Consider the following 27534-nt stretch of genomic DNA (forward strand, 5'->3'; position numbering starts at 1 on the left):
AATTGTTAATGGTAAGAATCTCGTAGATTCGTTCAGTGGCACTTTACGATGGCTCGTTTTATTCAGATGAGCATAATTTTCTGCACATCGTTAATGTTTAATTTTGCAGCATTGCACGAATATCGATTGTTATCAAGGAGTAGCGGTAGTCAAAAAAAAAAAAAAAAGAAAAAAACTGCGAGGTGGAATTGTCCTTTCAATCAAGTATAGAATTTTCCCGACTTTTTGAAACTCAACGCTTGCAGCTTCGCTCGGCGGTTGTCGGGAGGTTTATGGCGCCTTGTGGGGGGTATTGAGACCCCCTGATGCCCTTGGCATGAGAATAAACGGTAGCTGGATTTTAACGGCGACCGTTAAAACGACGGGCGAAAAGAAACGGTAGGCAGAGACCAACGGTTTGCACGGGTGATTCTTATACTGCGGGCAAGCCAAAACGAGGATTTTGGAAGTACGCTTTTAGCTTTTACGGGTCACTTAACGATCTAGACTCGGCTCTGCACCTGCTGGCAGTGAGATTACCCTCGGTTCACTATTAAAACTATCATTCGGAGTAGATTCCTCGAGTCATTTATCTCGTACTCGTTTTTCCAGTCTTTTTGTCACCGCATTATGGTGAAATTATTTCACAGTCGACGGAAAAAGAAATGTGGGGAAATAAAAAATTAGAAATTTATGTCTTCCAATATTTCATACCCGTGGATCAAATTATAGTAATAATATAATCATTCACCGTAATTAGTAAACGGTAACAGGAGAAATAATTATAGGCATCGATCAGTTTTACCGGAGTTCATTTACGAAATCAGATTTATAACGCGCGTCAAGGTACACGCGAAGCTTGGTCTAGTTCTAGGATTAACCTAATGAGACAATTAATTTTCACAAATAGCAGACCCGGCAAGCTCTGCAGCGTGTTTCCTTTCTGTTACTCTGACATTTCTTATTATTTCCACCGGAAGGATATTAATTAGCAAAAGTTTAAACGTAGAAATGCATCGTTTACGTAAAGTTACAAACGGTTCGACCGATACTTCATCCGTCGACGTGATCAATTACAATGCTGTTTGAATTTCCTTGAAGAATGAAACACGCGTGGGGAAAATTGATCAAAACTCAACGTCTTGCCATTTTCGTTCTCAACATTTAAGTTGCAACGGTATTTGCTCTCTCCAATTGTTGGTTTACCACTTCGCAAAGTAAGCGTCAGTCCTAATGGAAGACTGACGCAGGAGATTGCCAGTCAGAAACTTTGCCGCTTTACTCGAGTTCTAAAACCAGAATCTTCTAGCAGTAACGCCACTCGTGAAATCAATCCGATATCCATGCTCTGGAATATTGGAGAGCCTTGAAGTGGTTCGCTCCTGAAAAAAAGATTGACCCTTCATACTTACGAAAAAATTCCCGATTTACAGTTATTTCGGTTATCGTACGACAGAATTTACTCTGAAAAAGGATCAAGAAACTTGAAGGGATCGTGTTAAGAACAACTGCTCGGTGTTGAAATTTCCGTTTTATTCGAGGATTCACTCCCATCATAGCTTACAAGATACATAAGCTCACTCAAGAGATTTCACCTGACTGCGATGTTATTGCAGTTAGATGTTACAACGATTCCGTTATATTTCGGTGTAACATCGCCGTTCGTTCAGTCCTCCAAATTATCGCGCGGGTAATTCGGACTCCGATTCGCTGCTTTCGTCGTTGCCGCTTCGACGCGACGTGGACAATTTTAGGCCCCGGCTATTAGCGTCATTCCGCTAGAATCGACCCTTTGGCACCCAACGCGAATCGCATTTGTTCAGTTAATATCTCTGCAAGTACGCGGACAGTTCGCGAAACGGAATGTCGTGCGAAACCCTGCACGCGTGGTTTGAAACGTGGGTAATTACGAGGGAGTAATTACATCCATGCAAAGTGATAAATTACAACGACGAGCTTCGCCGAGCATCTTGCATAATCTCGCGATTAATTAATTAGCCCGATCGCGTTCGCTCTCTTTTATATCGCTGGTTCAGTCGCCCGCTAAGCGACTTATCGTTAGAGTAGCTGGCTTTACGGGGATACTAATGAACGGGATTTACAGGTGCGATGAACTCCAATCTTTTAAGTTTCAGTTTCCCAGGCTGATCACGGATGTCGGATCAATTTCAACCCCCGCGTCTCGGGAGGATTTTTATAATTACTCCACTCCCACGCTTCCGTCGCACTCGCCGTCCATCCAGATTCCCAAATCTGTGGAGTTGGCAGGAATAAGAATGAACAAAAGTAAAGTAAAAAAATAACTTCGGCGACCAAAGGCGTTTGTTCTTTCTTTTCCTCCCACACATTCGTAAGGTATGAATATCAGCCGCATTCGCAGTGGATTTACCTGACGGCTCTTGAAATTATTTACCGCATTCGAGACGTATAATCGTCAAAGAAACGAAAATTGAGTTTCGCTGCTTCGGATTCCCTCTTTCATGGCTTTTTCAATTCATAGGGTAAAAATTAACCGTTCGAAATGTTAAATTAGTTTAATACATATAAGACACAGACAGTTTACTATTTGTGAAAAAAATTTAATTCCCCTTCAATTGTCGTACGAAAATTTCATTCGCAATTACAGATATCATTTCGTTCTCATTTTATTCAAAGTGTTTCAAGCGATTAACGTGCAGTTGAAAATAAACTACGTTGTGTTTCGTGAGAAAATTATATCAGACGTTACATTGACACAACGAAGGGTAGCGCATTATAATTCGTACGAACCAAATTTCTCCCGCGCTTTTGTCCATTTTGTAAAAGGCTTTCAACGTCATATCGTTTGTTTTATTCTCTTTCTATTTTTTACTCTCTCACTCGCTCTTTCTCTTTCTCTCTTTACATCTTCACTTTTATTTTTATTTTATCACATCCAATGGAGCCTTGTAGTTTTTAGACACAATCTCGCGCGCGGCATAAAATCCGTTACGGATTAATTGTCGTTGGGAGGTAGATAAAAAATAGAACAAAAAAAAAAAAAAAACAAATTAAAAAAAGGACGTCCTCTTTTACCTTCAGATCAAGTTTTACCGTCCCGATAGACTGCGGAATCGTTTTAAATAAAATTTCCGACGATGCAGAGCATTGCGAGATAAATATAATTGCAAGAGCAATTACAGGCAAAAAAAAACTGATCGTTCTCTGTCATTTTGAACGAAGAGCAACGAAATTCTTGGCTGATCTTCGCGTCTTCCCGCACTCGTCAAAAATCAAATCATACACCCGCAACTTTACGGTGATGGAAAAAAAAAATATATACATCCACGATATTTCGCGATACAGAGAACGATTTTTCGTACGTATCTGCTCTGCAGTTTCCACAACGGCGCAGGCATTATATCAGCTGAATTAATGAAAAATACCGAGGGTCATGCATGGAGCAGTAAAAGCGGGACATATTGTGTGGGTCTGTTTGCGGTCGTTGCGTCAATTAGTATTCCGCGTCGACGTCGACGTCGGCCTCTGGCTCTGGCTCTGGCTCTGGCTACGGATAGCACCATGTAGGCAGAGGGCTATCTCAGGAATATAATACCGCAGCTTCGTATTTATTGCTAACGCTAGCCGCTGAAATATTCATGAAATATACTCGCAGTCTGCGTCCGTGCGGTCCTTGGATCACAGCGGTGGTCCCCATAATGTATTTAATATCTACCCTGTCTTGCGCGCTTTTTTTATTTTTTTATTTATTTTTTTTTCTAATCATCTATTCCTCTATTTATTTGTCTATTCATACTTGTTCAATTTCTCATCCTTATCTTCCCTCAGATGCACAAGTTTTTTATTTTTATTTTCACCAATCAATTATTCTCCATCGCGTTCTTATACGATTTAGAAAATTTATTCATTGATCCGCGACTAATAACGACCATTAATCGAAAACAACGGGTTTCATTTTCTCGAAGTTATTTGACTCAATTCTTTATGTATGGATCAGCTGTATACGTATACCTGCGGCGATTATACGGTCGTTGTTCAACTTAGAATTAATCGACATTCAAAGTAATATCTCCTTTCTGCACAACGACAATATAAACTTGTATTAACGATACTATTGTGCAATACGTATTTAACTCTGTCACTGCGGCAGCTATGCGGTATATTTTGTCATGCGGTAGGTATAATCAATTCACGAACGTAATAAATGTATCATGTGTAAGTTATTATAAATATTCAGCTTGTCGCGTGTTTAGCATATTTACAAAACGATACCATCTCCTCTGTCCCTTTAATATACATATACATACAATATGTATGTATACATAGTTGAATCTCTCTTTTCTTCGAACTTCAATCTACATACCAATACATATGAATATAGATTATATCCTCGATACTTCAATATACATAATGTGTTCGGTATAACAATTATAATGTAAAAAGTTACTCGCTAATTATAGATGAATAGACAAAGTTATGGCATATATTATACATGTATATGTTTATTTTATTCACTGTTCAATTGCACATGGTATAACACTTCATGCGTTATTCAGCTTCGTCGTCAGATCAACTCGACAACCGGCACGATACAATAACCCGTGAATCAGACGAACGGTTCACTAATTTTGAAAAAAAAAAAATTTATTTTTCGTTTCCGCAGTATCGCCGTGATCACAAAGATTTCCGCAAACATTCCGGACTTGATCGAAGTCCGGTTTCTGTTTTTCTCTATTTTCTTTACAACGATCAATTTTTTCAACAGGGAAAATAAAATTTTTGATCTTTGTAACGATGGTTTAATTTCATTACGTGTTTTACGAGTACTAATAAAAACAAAAGAGATTCTGACGCTCCTCATTGCGATAGTGATATTTAAATTGTCCGGTGTTCCTGCAGGACTTCGCTATTTTGGATATAAATTTTCAAATCGTACCACATTTCATAATTGCCAATCACTCGCAACTCATAAATTGCTCGCAGCTGACAATAAAATTAAATTTCCTGTCACATTGAACAATGTTAAATACCATATTCGCCAACGTTTTCACACCTTTACTACCCCAAGAGGGAGAATTGCCGCATCGGCGATTATATTATTACATATTATGTACGTAATTATTGATCGTGAAAAAGAAAGACGATACCAAGAGAGACGATTTCTATTTCTTACATTTTATTCTCGTTCAGTAGGTGAATTCATTCGATTTCTTGGGATGAATGTATCAGGACGATTTTTATTGCAATGTATTTCTACCTATGGGGGATGATTAATCATTAGGGGATATCGATGCCAAGCTTGACGAGAGACAGTGCAGTGTTCTTTTCTCAGAACTCTGAACATGCAAAGCGCATTTCCTTCGTTCTCGTAAATACACCCACCCATCAATATTATCGCGTGTCAGATGTTGGTTCTCAGTGCATATCAACGTCTCGGACAAAGCTCCTTGCAGTTATCGCTGGAATACAATTGACGATAGTTGGATACGTCGAACGCATTACAGAGCTTCGTTCGTTACCTACAGAAAGAGTAAAGTACACATGGTGCTATTTTATCGCATCTTTTTACACGGTGAGTTTTTATTGTCGCCCTAGAAAAATCGTCGCATTAGAGAATTCAGTTTTTCCGATAGTCTCACGTCACTGTATGCGTATTGATGCAACTGTATCGTTAGGATTCGATTACTCCACGGTATTAGAAACAACGTGACAAAGACGTAAGGCCACCGCGTTTTTCTTGGACCGTCGAGAGTTTCTAATTCTTTCGGCACGAATAATTCTCGCTCTGCCGGGCAAAATTCTTCGAGAACGCTTCAATTCCAGTCCGTTCCAAAACTCATCGAACGACATTCCGATGACTCCGGCTAGGTCGCCAGATTCTGAAACCAAAAAACAGCAACGTGTTAGAATGAGGATATTAAATGAAGCGAAAATGGCATCGAAATTTCCTTCGAGATGTCGGATATTCCTCAATTTTTTTTATAAAGTTGGCTAAACATATGGTTAAAAAAATTCTTGGCCTAGAACATTGTACATGATTTTACGTAATACCGAAGACTCCGTAACTGGCGTGTATTTTCATATTTTTCATTTGCTTTTTTCAATTACCGTTCAATGGTGGGTAAATTCAATAACGTAATTGTTACGCCTATAATTTTTGCGGTAATTACGTCGACGCGATATTATTTATTACAATACAACACGTTACTTTTACTATCCGCACCACCGCGGTAATTAGGTGAACGCGGTGTAATGGATGGTGGGAAAATTGGAGAGGCACGTATACGATCAGCAGAAATTACCTATCTGCAGTACTAGAGGTGTATGTAGGTAGAGGTACAGGCCGAATGAGCAGTTGCAGCGGAGCTTTCGGCACTGCAACTTCGTTGACAGAAATGAAAAAAGGAAAGGCAAAACAACAGCCTGCAAAACTACGAGAAACAATTGGAATTTGAATTTGAATTTGAAGACTCCCGAAAGCGCCTGATTCCGAATTATTTGGTGGCGAAACTTGAACAAAAAATAAAATTCTGAAGAAACAACAAGGTTTCGAAATTCAGGACTCCGAAAATTCAAGTTACGGTAGAGCAAAATTCCGAAAAATGAAATATTATACTCACACAGCATAGTTTGCTCAACTAGTTGGGTGTAAAAAATTAGAATAAACAAAAATCAGAATTACCAGAATTCCTTACGAACAAATATCGAATATCCGTGAAATCAACGTGATGAAATTCCACCAAGCCAGAAACTCACAGAACTGAGAATCTTTGATCATATTCCGAATTTCCATATTTTAGATTTTTTAATTTTCTCATTTTCGCACGTTCCGAACTTTAACTTTTCCGAATTTTGAGGGTTGAGTTTTGTACCGTTCGAAACTTTGATGTTTCGTCGACGTTTGATTTCTTTACTTCAAGTTTCGCCACCAAAAAATTCGTAATTTCGCGCTTTCGTAACTTTTCAAATTCGTAATTACACCCCCGCCTCAAACAATTATTAATACCGCAGCAGCAGCAGTAGCAGAGAACCGGCCAATGCAAAAAATTGATGACCAAAATTCATCCGAACATGTTTGCAGGAAAATCGCGAGAAGATCAGGGAGCCTCGATAATTTCTGGTTTAAATTACCGAATCGAGCGTGCACATTGACGCGATTTAATCGCCGTGCGCCTGAAGGCATCGATGATTTTTGAGGTCGAGTGTACGCAATCAGCTGCTAATTGGGAAATGATTGGAGGCGCCTTTGCCGATAGTATCAGCTCTCGGTCTATAACTACCCCCTCAGCCTACATAACTCCAGCGTAATATTAATGCCGCCGTAAATGCCGCAGCACGCACATACCGTTGATACATAGGTACCTACGCTTATGCGCAAGGTGAGCATGATAGGGGATCTGGTGTACATACCCTTACGGTAGGTGTACGTAAATATAATGCATTCGCGATGTGGGCCATCAGATTTTTTATCGCCTTTACTCACCCTGAAATAAACCGAAGTGAAACGAGCCGAATTATCGGGCGAGACATCGCACGGTTGTAATTTTTGCGCAATAAAAAATTGGATGAGAAAAGGAAGCAAAATTAAATTTTGATACTGATAGTAGAGCGGTTTTATTTTTATTTTCATTATTCATTCTGCACCTGCATCAATTGAAGTTGCATAATACACTGAATATATATTTACATACTGAACATATATACATATATATATGTAATGCCGTTGCGAAGAATCGCGCAATCGGAAAAAACGTGACCTGAATTTATGTACAGCTCTTACGGTGTTCGGTGCCAAAATAGTACTTAGTGTGCTTGCAAAAGTCGGTAAAATTAATATCTTAAGTTTTTGTGGGAGCGAGTATGATTGAACGCAAAGTCTTATCACGTACGGTACGAAAAATTAATAATCCTTCGATATTTCAAATCTTCTTCAAGTAAATTCAACGTTACTAGGATTGAACCGAAAGTATAAAATTATAGTATAAAAAAATTTCAATCAAATATCGATTTATTACCAGCGTTTCTAAGGACTGCACGACGTTCTTGAGGGGTGCTGAAAGCTCGCTGGCAGAAGTTAGTTCGTTATTAAACATTTAATTACATTAACGATAATCGAGTTAACAAGTGCGCATCGCTTATAAAGCCTGGTGGTACCTGACACAGAAGAGCTTTGCATGTTTGTTCGGAAATACGAGTACGGATTACAGTTTTTGAACCAAAAACTTCTCTACACAATTAGAGAAAATGATACCCAAAGCTGAACGATCGATATTTCATTTAATTTACATTTAATCGCAGGAGATAATTTTCAGGGTATAAAATACGTCTAACAGAGACAAATTTTGTACAAGATTATATGCAAAAGGTATGATAAACATTGTCAGGGATCACTTGCTTATACGATATCTTGAAACTTTTCAACAATCTCAATATTTCATTTACCCGAAATTGCCCTGCAGTTTCTGTATTAATATAATTAATATCCGTAATTCTAAAAGAACAACAGCAGTTCAGAGGCATCAAATAACCGTTGAAGAACATTGTAACACACATCTACGTAGGTATACATGACGTTGAAAAGTTTGTTCAACAACTTTAAAATCGTGTCACGAATTTAAGGTAAGTAATCGAGTTGTCGGCTCTTTTCCTTCCGGGGTTTATAATATGGAGAGAGCTAGCAGAGTTTCCTTCGCGTGTCTCCCTGCTCTCTCTCTATAATCTCTAACCTCATGCACCTTAATACCTCACGAAGCCACTCGCAATACTCGCACCCAAATAATCACGAGTTGAAAAGGTCTCGGTATACCCCCTATAGAATCTGAAAGATAGGTATTAAAAAATTCTGTTTCACAAAGTATCGCAGTCAGCCATCTACTGAAATACTCACGGAAAGTGATGGCTGGAAACAATATCGATTCTATCCTTAGCGTCGTTTCAGGGGACCAATTACGGTCATGAGTTAGTGATTTCAAATGTTTGTAAAAATGATTCGAATAAAGTTGCGTAGTACTGCGATTATGCGAAAATGAAAGGTGGAATAAAATAGGGTAATATTAGGGTGAAAAATAAATAACGGTGCATTGATCAATGTATGATTTCCTACAAAGTCACTGAAACGGATTTTCTCTAATTTCTTGGGTAGTCAGTTCGATACAGCAATTTCTTGATCACGATCAATATCGACGCAATGTTGTAAAATTAAATATTACACTGTGATAAAAAAAAAAAAAGAAGAAAAAATCGACTGCTTCAGTAAATTTGTACAAAATATTCTCCCGAATAAAATGTGCCACGAGTAAATTAGCAAAACCGAATGAATGTAACAGATTTTTACTAACTTCAAAGCGATCTTACCCAACTGGTCTTTCCAAAGCGAATCCGTTTTCGTATAAATATTTTAGCTTTGTACTTTTAAACAATTAATTAGAAAAATTCTCGACGCACGACTATCCGTTAATAAAATCATTGAAACTTGGCAATTTTTAGCGAAACTTGCGTGCTGCTAGCTTGCGTCTTGAGCGCAGAGCAGACCTTGTATAAATACATAGTTATACTCGTACATATACAGACAGCAATGTATACGGAAGCGTGTGAGGTTCTCTCGCAATCAGGAGCGATACGAGACTGCGGGTGCCAACTGTGCTTGTTCACCCTTAACAAGGATTTCCGTGGCTGATAGCGGGGCGTGTTGGCGGAGTCGCCGTCTGCTGCAGGGCTGAAACGACGAAGGGGTGCTTTTGGGGTCGCTCCTTGACGTGGGGGGGGAGATGGAGATAACGCGTTTAGCCTTAGCTGTAGATTGGCAGCATTTAATTGCCGAAATTGATATCGTGCTCGTGTAAACGGGAAGCGGCGAGAGTTCGTCGCCGGTTTCAGCTCACCTTCTAACCACAGCTCGTGTATATATCGTCTGCAGGGATCAACTGCACCTGCACTCGATGCTCGTTGCCCTCCCGTCATGTTCGCAATCAGTTGTATTCGCCACTTGTTTACAATCAACGGTAGTCAGTCTTGATTATTATCGGGTGTTAGGAGATTAGGGAAATCAGGTAGGTGTTTAACGTCTAATCGCATTAAACAGAGGGTATAAAAAATTCAGTTCCCGGCCAGAGAAATATTTAATGTAGATTTTACATCTGTGCAGCTGTGTGGTGAATATATGGATAGCGTTTGTTTTTTTTAGTCAAATCTACGTCGATTGTGGCAGATCTACCAAAGCTTATTATAATTCTTACTATTGGTTTTTTTAACTCTCGTTACCGGATTTGTAAATCTTGCCACAAGTTACGAAATAGATTACGCTTTGATGTCGCGAATCCATCAAGCTTTTGCAAAAATTTCAATCTAATTGTACCAATTTCCGGCCCGTTTTTCTCCCGATAAACGGACACGTGCGTACGATTGAAATCGGTTTTCAAAGCGAGAGATAAAAATCACTATATTTATGACCGTTATAAATGCAATGTGGTAATATTGTATGTATAAATGAAAGTGGCGCGCTGAACTGCAAGTGCAACGTACGATATAAAAGATTGGAATTTTTCGAGCACCGTTTATGTGTCACCGCGTCACGTAGCTTGCCTATCCGCCATCAGCCTCGCTTATATCTCTGCTTTCATGCACGGATGCGTCGCGACGTTGGGCGTCGGAATATTTCTGACTCCCAATCGCGTTTCATCACGCCTTCGGTATACCGGATCACCGAGCGATACGTTCCATAGATATTACACATGCCTACGTATATTCACGGCAAAGGTTGGGTGGGTGTTTAAATCATTCTCGCGACTAAAACCTCGCCCTGCGTTCAGCACGAGAACTAAAATGGTAAATCAGATTCCAACTTATTGTCATTTACAACTGTATCGTTCGACAATTTCAAATATTTGATCTCAGTGACAGCTTGTAGAGTCCTTACATGTCTATGTTATGTTTATATAAGCCCCTGATGTTCGACAGTAGGAAAATCGATCAACACTTATCTGTAATATATTGAAAATAGGATATATTTTCCAGACAAACAACACTTGAAGAATAATAAAATATGTCACACTCAGCTTTCGGTGGCGTCTGGATTAGGATGACGAGATGTTAGCTGCGGTTGTTCAATAAAACAGCATCGCAAAAGCTTCGCAACTATTATAAATTATTATATTTCTCTTAAAGTTTTTCGTAACCCTCGTCACAAACCGATCGGGATTCATCTAACGCAGATTATGGATTAGACATTACAGTATTCGTAAAGTAAGAGCAAGTTTCCCATCCCTTTGAATAAGCAAACCAAAGTAAAAAAAAATTCGATACATCGAGTAACTATTTATTTTCACGTTCCAATCACGAACAAGACAAAAACTGTTCGACAGATTTTGAAACTATTCTATGTAAGAAGAAAAAAACAAATAATTACGTAACATAAAGCACAATATATTAAAATGCACAGCAAGGTAGTGATTTTAAACTGTTGCGCCAAAAAAAAAAATCACGGAATAACTTTCATTTTCACGTAAGAAAATAAATAAAAAACGGTACACCCTATATGCGCATAATTACGCGATGCGTACCTGCGATACGATAAGCGTGTACAATATTTATTCGCGTGCACGCAAGTGGTCAGCAGTTATATTCGTTACCCGAATGAGGAAAGTGCATTATATTTTACGTATGTATACATGCTATACCTACACCATACCATTAATATTTGAACAACCTCAGTCAGATTTTCGATATCGCGAAGGTATAAAAGGTGATGAAGCACTTTCGCACTAACGATAAGATTTACGAGCGATAAAATATGTCGAGGTAGGGTAAAGCGTGTGATTTTTAACACGTGATTCCGCTTCGCTCTGCTGCAGCACGACACAATCGTTGCGTCTGCAAACTTTTACATTTTCTATTTTTCTTCTTTTTTTTTTCCTCTCGCGTACAGCTGCAGATACATGCGAAAGAGTTTCACATTTCAACATTTTTATTCCAGGACGTTGAATTCTTCGGCACGTTGCAGCGATGTTACTTTCAACGATTCCCCGATCAATTGAAAATCGAAAAACGTAATTCCTTATTTTCTAGGCAGTTTTTCAGTAGAAACTATTTCATCAAGTCAAAAATTACGATAGTTGAAAGGAGAAAGAAAAAAAAAGAATAACTGAAATGCCTGTGTAATCCCGAAAAAGATTACAAACGGTCGTTAAAAAGTGACTGAATATTTAAGAAAGCTATCAAGTGTTTCCCCCGCAGCTGGAATAACAAGAGAGAAAGAAAAGAAAAAATCCGGATGTCAAATAAATACTCCAGAATTCCTGCAGTACCATAAATGTTTCTCATTTTTCTATGCAAATTCTTCCTTGCGTAACGGTTAATCCCTCGAGTCCGTAACTGCATGTGTACGATAAAAAAAAAAAAAAAAAAAAAACGCTACGTTCTACTGCTTTTTTTTCCATGTGTAAAAGATTGTAAAATACAAGTGCACGTACATTATATACGTACACGTGCGATACGCGTGCACGTTTACGGATGAGACGTAGCTTTTTCCCGCGGAATGATCAAAGCCTGAAAAGAGCAACGAGTGTACGAAACGGGGGACGGACGTTATTGTAAGAATCTTGCTCCCAGCGAAATGCGATGAGGGAGGGCCGAGATACGCGCGTGGTGCACATCACCGTTGGAAACAAAGGATGACGGAAGTCATCACCAAGGATTCGCCCCCGAGCGACTGATTTTTACCGTGTACTCGCATCCGCAATGAAAATCCGAACTCTCGACCAAGATCCTGCATCCTTGAGCTGCAGGGCGATTAATCCGAGATCTAAAACATCGATGTTCGTTCGAAGAAAATTACTCGAATTGTGTCTCTCCGGTTTTCTTCAGTCTTCGATACGTTGTAGTGCGTCAAAAAAAGACCAGACATGTTCTTTTGTACGCGCAAATATGGCCGTTTGACAGGTAGAAACCACACCCCTAAAATTTACTTCCGAAATTCGATTCTTCAGGATTTCTCGACAAGGACGTAAAATTCTTTTTTAAAAAAAAATTTCGTGTTATTGACTATCGACAGATGATAATATGTACAGCGATTCGACCCTCGGGGTTTGCTGCACCAATTATCTCCGAGGGAGTAAACCGTGGGGATGCTTTTAGCCTCATCAACGGCCAAATTATAACACTAAAAAATATCTACGTGTCCGATGTTTCTCGATGTATCGTAACGTGTCACTGCAGAGTAGGGTGCTTCATTTTTTAACTTTTTTTTTTTCATGGTGCCACTAGAAAAATTTGTGACAAATGCTGAAATAAAAATTGTAAAACCTGGAGGAAGTACGAAGATATTTAGATATCGCTACCAATTGTTGTAATTTTTTTAATTCCTTTTTCTATGTATATGTACAACTTACGGACTTATATACATATGTATTTTAGTTTATTTTTATCGTATGGCGGTCTAATTAATCATTGTTTATAAAAATGAGTACTGAAAACGAAATGGGGGCATTAAGCTGATGCGATACTCCTATTTCGGTAACAAAAACTGTTATCCAAATTTCTCCGAGACGATTAATCTTTCGCATAAAAGACGAGACCAGCCAACTGCGAGATTGTTAGGCGCAGTTTGCTCTTGATTGTTCAACGATTAATTGGACCACGATACAAAAAAAACAATAAACTAATATATATATATATATATATATATATATATATATAAGTACGTAAGGTGTGCACGTAAGAATAAATAAAAAATATTACAATAATCGGTAGCGACCTCCAAATAGTTTTCTACCTCGTCCAATTTTTTTTCGTCGCATATGTCGCAACTTTTTCGAATGGCACCTTGAAAGAAACAGAAGTTTAAAAAATGATCCACCCTAACGAAGAGTGAAATATATGCGCGTATATATAATGCACGTGAAACTGTCGCGTCGGCGTTTAAAGATGATTCGTAAAACGGACGAACGAATGATTATCCGCATTTCGCCGAGTTTCCCGAGTGCAACATATGCATCGTCCTGCGAGTCGGCAGGATTCTATCGACGTGGTCGGGCTTAACGTTCCAGCTCTGGAGGACGTAGGAGGACGGGGATAAAAAAAATCTGATCTACCGTGTCATGTTCCGGCTGCGTTCACTGTTCCGTAATAACGTTAAGCTACGGGGTGCCGAAGCATACACGCGATAGAGACATGACCTGGTGGCAGAGCCGGCGTAAACCGGAGCGATATATCGCCAATGCTCCGAAGCACCCCGGCGTTGCTGCAATAGACAACAAAATGACGAGATGAGATCGGATGAGATCACCACGGACGATGCGGTGAAAATAGGCATCGTAGGAAAATCGACGATCCCGTATAATTGAAGTTAAGCTTTGAAATGTGAGTAAAGAGAATCCGGAACCGGGATTGGAGGGTCGAAAATATTGACCGTACCAGCGAGAATTATTCGGGTGAAAATGACACGGTACTTAAATAGGACGTAGGTAAACCGTAAAGGATCAACACCGTGGATTTTAACGGCAAAATCTATGCCGTATATATTTAGATCGAAAATGAGGATTGACCCTTGAGTGAAATGATTTTGCAACAGTGGAGATTTCAAGTTTAACGTATAGAGCCATATTCGCGATGCAGACGTAGAAACGATTCGCGTCACTCTGTGCGTTCGGTCAATAGTAAAATTGATCTTTTTCCCGGCCCTATGGAGTACCGCTGTTTTTTTTTTTTTTTTTTTCTTTCCTTTTTCGTTCGTTCCGTGAAATATTGAGGACCTCTTCGCGTTGATCGAGAGAACTTGCCGTCGTTCTCAAGTGTACGGAAAGTCGATCGTTAATTGACGTGTTCCTTCCGCTGACCGACTTCTGGCTAAACATGGTATACGTAACGCAATAAGGAAGCGAGGAAAGGGAAAATGAATAAAAGTGACGAGAGATCGAGATTAAATTTACGCTACATCGAAATGATTGTATTCATAGATTATTTTAATTCCAGAATTAAGGCTGCGCTTTATCTTGTTTAATCAAGATTCTGTTCGATTGTACGCTGTTTATAGTTACATACATAAATTATTCATAGACACGTTACATGAATGTTTCAGCGGTATAGCAAGGGTGGAAAATTTTCTATTGTACCGCAGCTACGCCGAGTTTCCGCATGATAATAATAATGATGATAATTTGTCTGAAACTTTAGTAAATTCTGTTCTCTAGAAATAATAATAATTTTCCCATTTACATGTATTAAATGGATTATCATTTTGCAAGAGGTTTTTTATTCGTTTAATATTATACGTATTATTACTTGTTTCATACGTGCGCCTGACATAAATGTGAATGTGATGAATTTTCGTTGACAAAATAGAAAGAAAATATCCGTCAGTATTTCTGGACTTCTTCAACATATATTGGCAAAAATTGAATTTGACTCGTTTAAAATAAATCATATTTCTGATAAAACTTTCAAAGCTTCGCTCCTTCTTTCCCATTTTCTTTCTTTACTCCCATTGACTTGAGCTTTATAAATATTCAGTATGAAATCTGGCGAATTCACGCCAATAATTCTACTCAAATGACGACATTTTTCTTCACCCCTAAAATTTCTACCCCGAATATTTACGAATACATGTAACCTAAGATTGATGTCTCGTATGTTGTGCGAATGACGAATCGATTATTCCTCGTGTATGGAAATTGAAAACGTTCTCACCGAATCGGGATGTAAAAAAAACGAAAGAAAAAAACACGCAAAATAAAAGTAAAAAGAATTTTTTTTTTTTTGACATGGTTCAAGTCGTTACGATCGCGTACGTCTGTTCTCTCCTTTTCGGCCTTCTTTCTCTACTCCTGCAAGATTGCGTTCTTGATCCGCACTCGAATGGGAATCTCTATTGGCGAAGGTTATAAAACCGTCGATATATGGGATGAGAACGGGGGTGAAACAAAGAGCGGAGATCGATATATAACCTGTTATCAGCCTCCTCCTCCTCCTCCTCCTCCTCCTCCTCCTCCTCCTCCTCCTCCTCCTCCTCCTCCTCCTCCTCCTCCTCCTCCTCATCCTCGTCCTCCTCGTCCTCGCACGTCGCAGCCACGTAACCCAACAGATCAGGGTACACCTAAGTCTGCGCTAGTGTGTCGCCTGGCTGATGTAGCAGTGTGGACATCATGCTTATATCCACACCCGCAAGCTCTGCTCAGTGTCGCATCGTCAAGCGAAACACGTGCGCGGGTTATCACTCCCGAGCTTTATGCTAGTCTGCATGTTTCGGGAGCACATGATCCACGGTACCTACGTGCAGGAAGAGCACAGTTTACCTCGGCAACGTCATCCGTCGAGCTTCGAGCCCTCCGCGCGTCGACTCACCCTCGTTATCAGTCCCTCAACCGCCTTGCAATATTGGCCACGAAGTGGGTAAGAAAGAAGAGACCCGGAAGCACGTCGCACGCCTGTTCGCCTAAGATTTTTTACTTCCGGAAAGATTGTGTAAACAATTTAAAAAGGAACGGAAATTCCTGTCCGAATTGCGTTCGAAAGGTACTACAGTGGTGAGTTTATTAGCTTTGAAAAATTGATGTTAAAAATCTAAATCAACGCTCGTGGAAAGTTCGTGGCCAGGGAACGAATAGCAGCTTTTCGTCAGTCGATACCTGGCTGGTTATCGAGGATGCTGCAGCGATCGGATCGGTACGGCAAAAAGTACGAGTCGCGAAACTAATTAGAACCGACGATCAGATATCCACAAGGAAGATTATAGATATACGTATAATCGACAGGAAATTAATAATCTATATTCCGGTTTCGAAGCTGTGACCACTATGCATAAACTGTAATTACAGTTGAAACTATGTACGTATGTCCGTTATACAAGCTATAGGTATAAATGCAACCAATTACTACGAGCAAAGTTGTAGAGGAAGAGTTGCAAAATTGTTTTAGCTGCACGTGTGTATATATGTGTAATTGTATATATATGCGAAACTTTGAAAGGGAGAGAGAGAAGTTCAATTTCGCAGCCCGTCGTATAATTAAGTAACGCAATTGTGATTCGCTTGGGCGACAGGCGGTTCGGAAAGAGAGAAAATCGCGACGTCGCGCGTCGGTTCCATCGAATCGCTAATTTTACAAGACTTCTCAATTCATTGATACGAAGTAGAAAAAGTACGAGTGAAAACCTCTTTTACTTGCTTGGAATCGGATGTTCTTCTCGGAAAAAGAAGAGAATATATAAAAAGAAATGCTTGAAGAATAAAATTACCGTGCAGCGATGAAAGTCAAAGAAATTATTTTAATAAAATATTGGAAATTGTTTGACGAAAAAGTTTGATGTAATTTTTTCACGACCGTCTCTCGTTCCTCGTGTATTTTTTCATTACCCGCTCACCGGGATATTCGTTTCCTCCACAAATTTCACGACACGCGTGTACGCAGCTCTCGAAAACGGTTCAAATTCTAAACAACGTAGGTACAAGCCATCCAATTTATCAGCAAATTACCCCCGGGCAAGTCGAAAATTACCAATGAACCGGAGGCCGACTGCTCTTTGTTTTCATGAAAATGGAGAGCGAATGAAAAAAGGACAAACTGGGTGCGAAAGAACCGAGACAAACAAATCTCACTCCCTCGGTTTTCAATGTAGAATATAACAACATTTCAAAATGGTGGAACGTGAACTGAAATATGCGGTAACATGAGCATGAAATTAACGTTGCAGTTTTTCGCTCGAAATTCCCCAATGAGTTTGTTCACCATTCGCCGTGAACAAAATTAGTTTTTTTCTGTTTGTCTGTTTGTTTGTTTGTTTGTTTGTTTAGGCGGCCGTGTAAGCCCGACCGTCGGAATATCGTGTTTGACGCAAGAACGGGTCCCATGTTTGTCCAACATCGTTTACATTTCATTTTGCTGGAATCCCAGGATCGAATATCTTCGGCCCAATAGACGAGCAAAGTAACGCGCCCAGTTTTGCGCATATTGTAGCTATATACGGACGTAGAGCGTGGATCGCGGCATAGTCGTAGATAAATGTGTTACACACGGTTTGTCCGAGCGCACCTCCCAGCTTCCGGTTGGCGAGCCTTCGACCGAACCTCAACCCGCAAGCCCCAATTTTCCTTCCCACCCCCGCCTCCAGGGGCGGTAGAACACGAGGCGTAATTGTTTAGAAGCTCTTGATCTGTAATTCCACCCGCTCGATGCCGTGGCTGAAATAACGTTAGGGAGAAAATCCTACGGCGATCAAAGTTTCCTCCCTCGAAAACCACCAAGTGAGCAAACTCGTTCTGATTCAATTAAGTATCGACGGCGTTCCGCAAATTCGCCACCCCAGCGCTTCTTCTCCGGGATCAGTTTGCGACTCAACGGTGAGAAATTGGGTATTTCAGATTTGAAAAATCACCCAAACACCTTATTAGCCGCCGCACATCCGGTTCCGTTTCGAGATATTAAAATTGGAGGCGGAAAGAAAGTTTCACGTTAAATCAAGCCCACTTTCTGTCGTGCAAAAATAAATCCCACCAAATTTTTCATCGATCGTAAGTATTCTTCAAAAATCGTCTACTCCGAACGGAAGACTGAAAGAGATTTCCTTTCCTATCAAACTTTTGAATCTCTCAAAGGTATGCGCGAATGTCCGATAAGTTTGGGTCAGTTTGCGCGTCGCAGCCACGGTTACGAACGTCGATAAGCAAAATTATACTCTTCGCCCCGGAAGGATAATGAAAAAACGAAGATTAGAAGAAAACAAAAATTCAAATAACAAATTAACATTTAAATGTGATAAGAACGAAAAGGGACGTACCTTATATACGGGACACAATGGCACGGCAGCTGTCCATTTAGAATCTCGTAATTTAATTCTAGAGACGCAAACAGAAGCGAGGAAGTCGGTATTTGCAGCGGGCAAGTAAGGGAGGGAGGGAGCAGAAAAAGGGGGAAGACGGAAGATTCGAGCTGGAAGATTTTCAAACAATTTGCAGCTACTGTGAAAAGAAGTGTTTCAGTTCAGCCGTTCTCCCGATCCCGTCAAAGAAATGAATATTAAGAGAGTCGGTCGAGAAAAAAGGATGAAGAAGAAAAAGAAGACCAAGAAGACGAAGAAGAGGCGCGAACGAGAGTGAAAAGGGACTCCCCTTTGTTTACCCTGTAAAAATGGCACGGATTTCCTGAATCGCGATATCCCTCTCCTTGTGTTACCTTCCGCTTGGTACAAAACGTTCGCACTAAAAAGCATATCGTTCGGAATTAGCTTTGTTCAACCTTTTTTAACGGAATGAAAGGAAAAGCAAAAAAAAAAAAAAAAATCGGAAAGGGGGTGGGGGGGGGGGGAGGACAAAGAGAAGAAAGCGAGAATATCCTTCCTTCTTTTTTCAAGCTTTCCCCAATTTCCATATTCGAGATCCGTCAATAATGTCCCTCTTCTCTTTTTTCCTCCTTGCGTACACAATATTTCGCAAGACTTCTCGCAAGGATTTTCCCGCGAATCTTATCTCGCAAGAAACACAACGTAGAATAAATTTCGTACACGACAGAAATACAGGTTTAATCTGTGGTTAGGCAGCAATAATTTTCAGGAAAAAAAAACAAATATATAAAAAATACGTTCCACAGCATTTTTTGGAAAGAAACAAGTAACCGGTTTTTACCATAACCTCTCGACGATTGCGAGATTGCAGGCTAACTGTTGACCTGAGGCATGAGCGATAAAAATTTTCCTACGAATACATTTGGATGTGTCATTCTTCCAAATCGTGATATTTGGGACATTTTCTACAACTCATCAACCAAATTAAAGGAATGTCAATTTGTGTTCATCTCTATAAAGCGCATTAGTCCGCATTATTGCCGACTATCGATACGAATCGAGTTGGTAAATTCTGTATTGGCTAAGAATCAAGTTCAGCACCAAATTTCTCAGCCATCAACGGGCCGCGGTATGATTTCTAAGAGTTATACATACATATACATCGATATCGATTGATTTACTCACGATATCTTCGATCCGCGAGCATCCCCGCCTCGCCGTGCATACGAGGGCGACTATCACCCCGCCGCCGAACATCAGTATGAGAAATACGGCAATTTTCCACCCGTGATCCCGCTGGGGGACGAGTTTCCTCGCCGAAGGAAGTCCGGCTACATCGCCGGTCGAGACGCCGAGTCTCGAGGCCTTGAAGAGCAGAGTCCTGAGCCTCCTCGCCGCTTTTTCGCAGGCCATTTTCGAAGGATTACTCTTGGACGTCGGCCTCGTCCTGACGTGCACGTGGTCCATGGAAACGCCTCGATTCGCAGTTCGATTGGATTTCAGTCAAAGGAGGGAGGAAAAGAGAAGAAGAGAAAAAAAGAAAAAATATAAAAAAAAAAGAGAAAATACACACCACCAACCGGAGAACGTTTTCGCCGTTTGTGAAAATCACTTGCAGGCACCGACGAGAGAGTCAACCGCAGCCTGATCCCCTCGATTCTTCATCTTTCCCTCGCATTCACACTCCGCCCTCCTCGTATATCGTCTTCGTAATTCATCTTGGAAGAAGGAAAAAAAAATCGAAAGTATCGTCCGGGTGGTGCGAAGTCAGTGTTCACCTGAAGTAGGAAAAGTCGTCGTTCGATTCGGCCAGATGTGTTCATTCACACGATTGTGAATCGCCTCGGCATCATTCTTTGCGGGACTCGTTAACCGGCAGGAATGGAAGAGCCATATATCACAGCGATTACTCCGCCCGTTCGGTGACAAGGAAAGGTTTTACCCTGAAAAACTTTTTCTCTGTTAATTCCGGGCTTTGCATTGTCCGTTAAAATCCACCGATTCCGATCCGCCGTATTTCGGAGGAACGAGAGGAAAGGACGCTGATTAATCGGCGCTTGCGGAGATTCGATCCAAGCTTCTTCCCCGCAGAACCGGAAGCAGCCCGCAGCGGCAGCTCGACGCGCCACATCCGTCCATTTTTGAAGTAGCGACGTCGTATTTCCGCTGATCGTCGAGGTGCGGAATCAGCACCGGTTCGATGGGTCTGTCGTTAAGGATTGCAGCACCGGATTCCCGGCGAGGTTTTTCAGCCGATACGTTTGCGTCAGCTCCTTATCCTGCATCGGATAAATTTTATAGTCGGTATGACGTTAACGGCGTTCCCGTATATCTTCAAGACTCTTTACGATGACGAGCCAGCTGATAGTTTGGAAAAACTTGGCCATCGGGAACGCTCAGCTTCTGAAAAGAAGAAGAAGAAATCCGTCAAATGTAAGTTACACGACGAAAAGGCCGCAGACCGCGCCTCCGACTCGCCTGTAATTCATACTAACGCTGAAAGGACGATATAAGACATCTTTTGAGGCCGAAGTCAATTATTCCCGACAAGCAGACCGATACAATGACAAACTCCCTCCCACTCGCCGTGCAACGCGACAAAAGAGTTTTGCCTAGGAATATCGGCGCCGCGAATCGGCACACGTAGATGGAAAAAAAAGTAGGGAAAGAGAGCGGGGTGAAAAAAAATTTCTAGACTCCATTGTCGCGGGAATTCTCCATTATGCTCTGAAACTGCCTCATATACACGTATATAATGGAACGCACGTGAAAAGTTCGATTGTCCCTTGAGGATTTCTTTGGAAAATTTCTGATCCAATCTAATTATCATCACGGCGATGTACCCTTACGCTTTTTACGCCAGATCCCCTATTATGTTATCAAAGACCCGAGGGCTTTAATTCTGACCGGACGGGGCCCGTATTTTGTCTGGGAACGAAAATAAAAGGACGTAACAACTTTATCCTGCGCCTTGTTCACCCTCAAAAGCTTCAGACTAATTAGACAGTTTCCATTTTCCTGTTCCTCTTTTTTCTTTTTTCTTTTTTTTCTCTCTTTGTTTTGTGTTGTTTTTTACATCACAGTATCGGAAGGAGATAACGCTGAACTAAACGCGAACAAAAACCGTTATTACCGTGTGGAAAAAATCATCGAATTAAGTTTATCAATCAAAAATTTTTCACTATTCATTTTTCATTTATTTTCAATTTTGTCAAGTCTCCGAAGGTGGCAATAATCCTATTCGAAGAAACCGCGAGAATGGATAAATTTTCGGATCTCCGATGCTCGAAGTTGTATTTTAATGTTTAGCAATGTACGAAATGAGCGATAATTTATGAAAATGGTAAATTCGCCGTCTCCGCACGTTTCTCACTTTAGAAATACTTTCCAATTTCGAATTCTGTACACACACCTATAAGATACCATGTATAAAGTATCCGATCGATTATTCTCGTGACAAAGTTCCTGCCAAGATTACGCCCCCAAGACTTTCGGCAGTCCTAAACTGCCACGATGAATAAATAAACAAGGAAAGCCGCGAGGGTCACCTTGGCTTAGCCAAAAGTCGCGTTTCGGAGTGATTTACGACGTGATTTATCGACATGGCCAGCATCTGAAGAACTTGTAAAGAAAAAGAATAAGGAAAAAAAAAAAAAAAACTTTATCACCAGCTCAAAGCTCGTACGTTACGGTTAGAAATGCGTACACATTATACATCCAGGCATTCAGTATTTACGCTGCGTTGGTAAAAAGTTTAACCCTTCTTAAAAGTAGGTACCCCTCGTTTTTCCCTCTAAAATTTTCACGAAAAGCATCCGCCGGCTATACAATTTTCGTATATCTAATCTCAACTCCGAGAGGTTGATTCAAATCACCCATCGTATGCCGACGACGACGACGACGACGACGACGATGATGATGATAATGATGATGCTAAACAAAAACGCTGAAGTACGCGGATCGCTACAATGTTTCTCTTTGATACGATATTAATTAACTGCGTGAATAAAAGGTGAATACGGGAGAAGTTGGTTCAAGGATCGGGTTACGCCATCGCGGCTTGCTAACTAAGCGAGCAAAGACTCGTCCTGTCACTCTCTCTCACTAATTAGTTCCTTGAAGCAATAAGCAGCCACTTGGCTGTCGGAGGAGTCTTCCAGCCTCGGTGATATCCTCCCTTATAAGCTATGCGCCTCTCACCTTTACCCGTAAAATTTCACCCGGTGGAACTCTCTTATTTTCTCCCTTTGAAGGGGAGATAAAAGGGGAGGGCGCGGAACGATTCGCGATGTATAATTTACCGGGATATATTCGCAGGGTTCTCTTTCCGCTACTTTGTTCATCTATTTTTCATTCATCGGTATAGTTACTTTATCATGTATATTTTACAAAAGGTTCGTCTTCGCGTATACAATTGAGTTGCAGCGAAAGAAATATTCGCAGCTACAGATCGGTTGGATTCTTTCGATTTTTCCGTATCCTTAGTTTGCATGAAAATAGACACTTGTAATTTATATCATAATCCTTGGATCACAGCTTCGAAATTGTATAAATTATTTTTTTTCGCTGTCTTTGGCGAAGAAATAATTAAAGATAGCTAGGTATTTAATATTTTTCGGAACAATGTAACAGAATTAACCTGAAAGAAACCTGTCGACCTACAAAATTTAAAATGCATTGATAATACAGTGCTGGATGTGTCAAGAGTCTCGAACGAACGGTGAAAAGCTTTTGAGGAAAGCCTCAATAGCTGAGAAAAGGTCCGCGTTCAAACGGATCACTGAACAATCCATTTGATTTTCAATTTTTGAATGGAAATATCGACTCGGCGAAGCGTAAGAATTGATCCATCCGCCGTACTGCACAGTGAAATAAAAAGTCGACACCTTGTATCTTATCTTCCAACTTCTCCTTTGCATTATTTAACACTAGAAAAATATTAATCATGCCAAGCTAGGCGAGATCTGCCAGCGTGAGAATTTTCCTCGCGAATAATTCTCTTTACAAACTTTTACGTCAAATTTACCAAAGAATATAGAGGAAAAGTCTGTTTTAGCTGGAAGATGGAATGAATTAAAACAATTTAGAATCAAAATAGACAATGAGTTTTTTCAGGTAGCCGGTCACAATGTCATCTGTTCAGATTCGCGAAATAATATTAGTGATGATGATTATACGATTGACGGTTTTCTCAGTTTTCGTGCATCCAGCTTATTCTTTCAATCTTATGTTTTGTTTCAGTGATCGAATCGGTAACAGGATTTGACGATCGAGCCAGTCTGGTGAAGAAAAAAAATATGTGTTCAATGCTAAGTGACAATCATCAATAAACGATTGTGAATAAGCTGAGCCGAGCTTTTGGAAATATGAAAATTGATTTCCAACAAAGAATTTTTCTCCTCAGGCTAAAGGATGGTTTTCCTTTATGAAATATTCACCGTTACGAATAGCTACAACTTTCCCCCCTCGTTGTCAAAGTCGTCTATAAATACTGAGCATACTCGCAAAAGCCTTTCAACATTTTCTTTCAACATCGCATCGTACTAGCGCGAGAGCTGTTTATTACCAATTTTACTTCGTAAAAAAGAATCCGAATCCGCGAGCTCGCAACGAAGTGCAGAACAAGTTCCTCCGTCGACGCTGGTTGTTCTTTGTATTTCAATCCAAGAAGTGAACGAAATCGCGTTGCCATCTCGGGCTGTCGTTCGATCGAATATTTCCGGTGCTACTTTGAATTTGGTAATATTAGAACGGAATTGACTGTAGGTGGTTGTTTGTTGTAGGTGGAAAAAGAGGAAGAGGAGGACGGGAAGAAGTTCGACGGTTTCTAAAATTTACATTCAATTCCATCGACGATTGGAATCGTCGTTTGTACGAAAAAATTTCCACAAAGAAGACGACGAGTGAATTGTCCGAGAATTCAGCACCGGCAGAATAAAATAAAAGCGAAATTTTAATTCTATTTCCTACGTAACGCTGAATCATTCTGTTCAATGTGAAAAAATAACGTCAACTCACCTCTATAACCACGCGCAGTAACGTGCAGCGTTACGTTTTTTCATCTATATTTGCAAATTTCTGATTGGACGGTAGATTGTGATAAGGGTAATAATAGCAGCGATAACGAACAGCGGAAGGGCTGATTTCGGGCGAGGGGCGATGGATCAAAGTTACCCCGAACACGTGTACGGCCGGGGCGATCGCGTTTGTAGACAAAATAACGGAGAATTATTGAGCAAAGAAATAAATCAGTGAAACGGGACGAAAGCACCGGCGGTTCAACCCCTGCGGAGTTTCCTGGTCGAGTATGAACGTGATAAGAGGAACACGTGTTGAGCACGCGCTATCGTCGAGCACTCTTCTCCCCTTTTCACCCTTCCTCACTCTCACTCCGATGATCCGAGCTGATTTCTTCCTTATTGAAATAATGCCTGAGAGATATTGAGAAAGGGAGGGAGAGAGAGAGAAAGCGAATAAGAGAGAAGAAAAACAACGGGCTCTGTGCCAAGATTTAATTCCCATAAAGCAAACGGACCGAAAGTTTATACTGCCAATATTATTTTTCCGCGAAATCATGACCCGATTTTTTACTTTCGTTCTTAGAGCAAGATCAATTTCGAATAAAAGTACATTTTCACTGAAAGGAAAAAAAGCACGGTTAATCTGATTTTGAACCCCAGTTTTTAGAGGCATGCGAGTAAAATTGTGAAATTCAGCGAAGTTATTCGATATCTGCGAAGGAGTGAAACGGTAATGATTCCGCGCTGTCGGCAATATTCGCGACAAGGAAACAGCGGACAGCAACTGCAAGAGGCGAAGAAATGTTGAAATTTAAAATGCCGGCAGCTGTCGGCTGACAGCAGCAGGATGACGATGTAAAGCACGATAAGCACCTAGCCCAGACCGCGTGGCGATGGACCGAAAATCGTTTTAAAAATATTATCGTGTCGCTAAATTGTTTCAATAACGCTTCGCGCCGCGCGTCAATCCCCCCCCTCATGCCGCAAGCACGCGTGCAGCTTCGTTCAGTCGAAATTGGAGAGGGAAAATCGGTGAAATTATAATCGCGATACAGGTAGTGTACTTTGGGTATAATATGCACGTGGTTATAATCGATACGATAAATTCCAGGGAATACCGAAACCCGAAGCTGTTACCTAATTCTATTACTGACTGTGTCCTGAATAATGGAGTGCTTAACGCTGCGAGCTTTCGTCTTATGCGGTTTGAAATAATTCACGGTGTTTTTCCATTCGGCGTATTATTTCACCAACTTTTTGAACCCTTGGAACAATGATGAGAAATTGATGACGTTTGGATAAGCCCGCATCCCTACTATTTTATTTTTGTGCTCAGAGACATTTCTTTGGTAATTCGAATTATCGCAAACGTATTTGTTAGTCAATAAAAAGAATGGAAATCATTTCAAGTGTACTCTTGCGGACTTGAACCATTGGGAAAATTCTCTCGACCGAATATTTCTGAAAACCACGTAAATTCAAGCTCCGGATATATAGGTACGTGTACAATACTCATCACGGCAGCTTTGTTCCTTCTTACGGTAGTGATCAAGGATATAAGATCCGTAACCGAGTCTCGGCTGAATATTCAAATCGCGAGGGAAATATTTCCGAGTGCCGCGATTGATGCGTGACAGATTATAATGTCTACCTCGACGGATTCGTAAAGAAAGAGAATCCGTAACTGGAGAAAAGCCCGCTTTAAAAACACACTGAAATTAAATTCAATTTCTGTACGCGAACCCGAAACGACACGATTCCGGTACGACCGTTCATTCTGTACTATCTGAATTATACCCAAAGGGAAAGGAAAAAGGATTTGAATAATTTCCGCGCAATCGACATAAGAAGCACGATAATAAAAAAATAAAAAAATAAAAAAACCATGGCCATTCGTTTCCTTTCATGTATTTCATAATCACTCTGTGCCCCTCTTCCTTTTTAAACAATCAGAATCCGAAATCGCGACGTGACGAGATTATCTCGGCTGTAATATCGATCAGAGATAATTCGCCACGTGTTTTCCAGGGACTGCATAATCGAGTCGGCCTGCAGCCACAAGTGAAGCTAATTAGCGTGAACGTTCATTAGCCCGAAGTTGACTCGACACCGAGTCATAGACCGTCGACTATGCAAGGACTCTTGAATCCCCGCGCGTGCAATGCAGCGCCGCTAAGTACACACTTGTCTGCATACATACGCCTTACACATCCGTTGCACGTGCGCGGATCAATTAAAATACGAATGAAAAATCCGCTGATAAATATATTATCGACACGTACTAACCTTTTTCGAAACTCTGGCAGTTCGTCGATCAGCGAGCAGTTCGTGTATCGAAAACGGATCACCACCTCAATTTTGGCGCGAGTATCGAAACATTCGTTATTTTCTTGTCTTTTTTCTTCTTCTTCTTTCGTTTTCATACGTTTATAATCGTATATACCCAGAACTACGTATGTATATTATCAAACACAATCTCGATTACTCGTTAAAACGACAATAATAATAATAATAACAACAACAACAGCGATAATAAATACGACAGCAATTCTCTGAGCGATCGAGAACGCGCAGAGCGTTGTCCGTATTTTACAATCACGAGATTGAAATTACACGGACGAATTTGTATCGCCGAATTTCTTTCACCCCGGCACTCGTACGGATGATCTCTGCGCTTCGAGCAGCACGCGCGTTCCGATTTTCTAGGCCTCGTGCCTGGGATCGAAGATCGTGCGATCGCGGCTAACGGCGCTCGTCAGGCGTCGCGACGCTCACTGCGGAGGCGGA

The 27534-nt window shown here is 40.6% G+C and overlaps 1 protein-coding gene across 2 annotated transcripts; it reads right to left on the minus strand.

The window, feature by feature from the left end:
* Positions 1-1495: 1495 nt before the first annotated feature.
* Positions 1496-27534, minus strand: LOC138190495 (uncharacterized). Of its 2 annotated transcripts, none has more exons than XM_069133854.1 (4): positions 27034-27534; positions 20301-21127; positions 19913-20202; positions 1496-5837 (listed from the first exon to the last, which is right to left on the minus strand). In XM_069133854.1, exons 3-4 carry the CDS (start codon positions 20192-20194, stop codon positions 5823-5825), a joined length of 297 nt encoding a protein of 98 aa, XP_068989955.1. In that variant the 5' UTR covers positions 20195-20202; positions 20301-21127; positions 27034-27534; the 3' UTR covers positions 1496-5822. The 2 variants fall into 2 exon arrangements, with proteins under 2 accessions (XP_068989955.1, XP_068989954.1); XM_069133853.1 differs by having other exon boundaries at positions 20301-21130.

The sequence above is a fragment of the Neodiprion pinetum genome, chromosome 2 (assembly GCF_021155775.2).
Source record: "Neodiprion pinetum isolate iyNeoPine1 chromosome 2, iyNeoPine1.2, whole genome shotgun sequence".
Taxonomy (NCBI): domain Eukaryota; kingdom Metazoa; phylum Arthropoda; class Insecta; order Hymenoptera; family Diprionidae; genus Neodiprion; species Neodiprion pinetum.

Bases quoted from the DNA above. Each gene is read 5' to 3' on its own strand.
- LOC138190495 (XM_069133854.1), bottom strand. From the start codon at position 20,194: ATGGACCACGTGCACGTCAGGACGAGGCCGACGTCCAAGAGTAATCCT.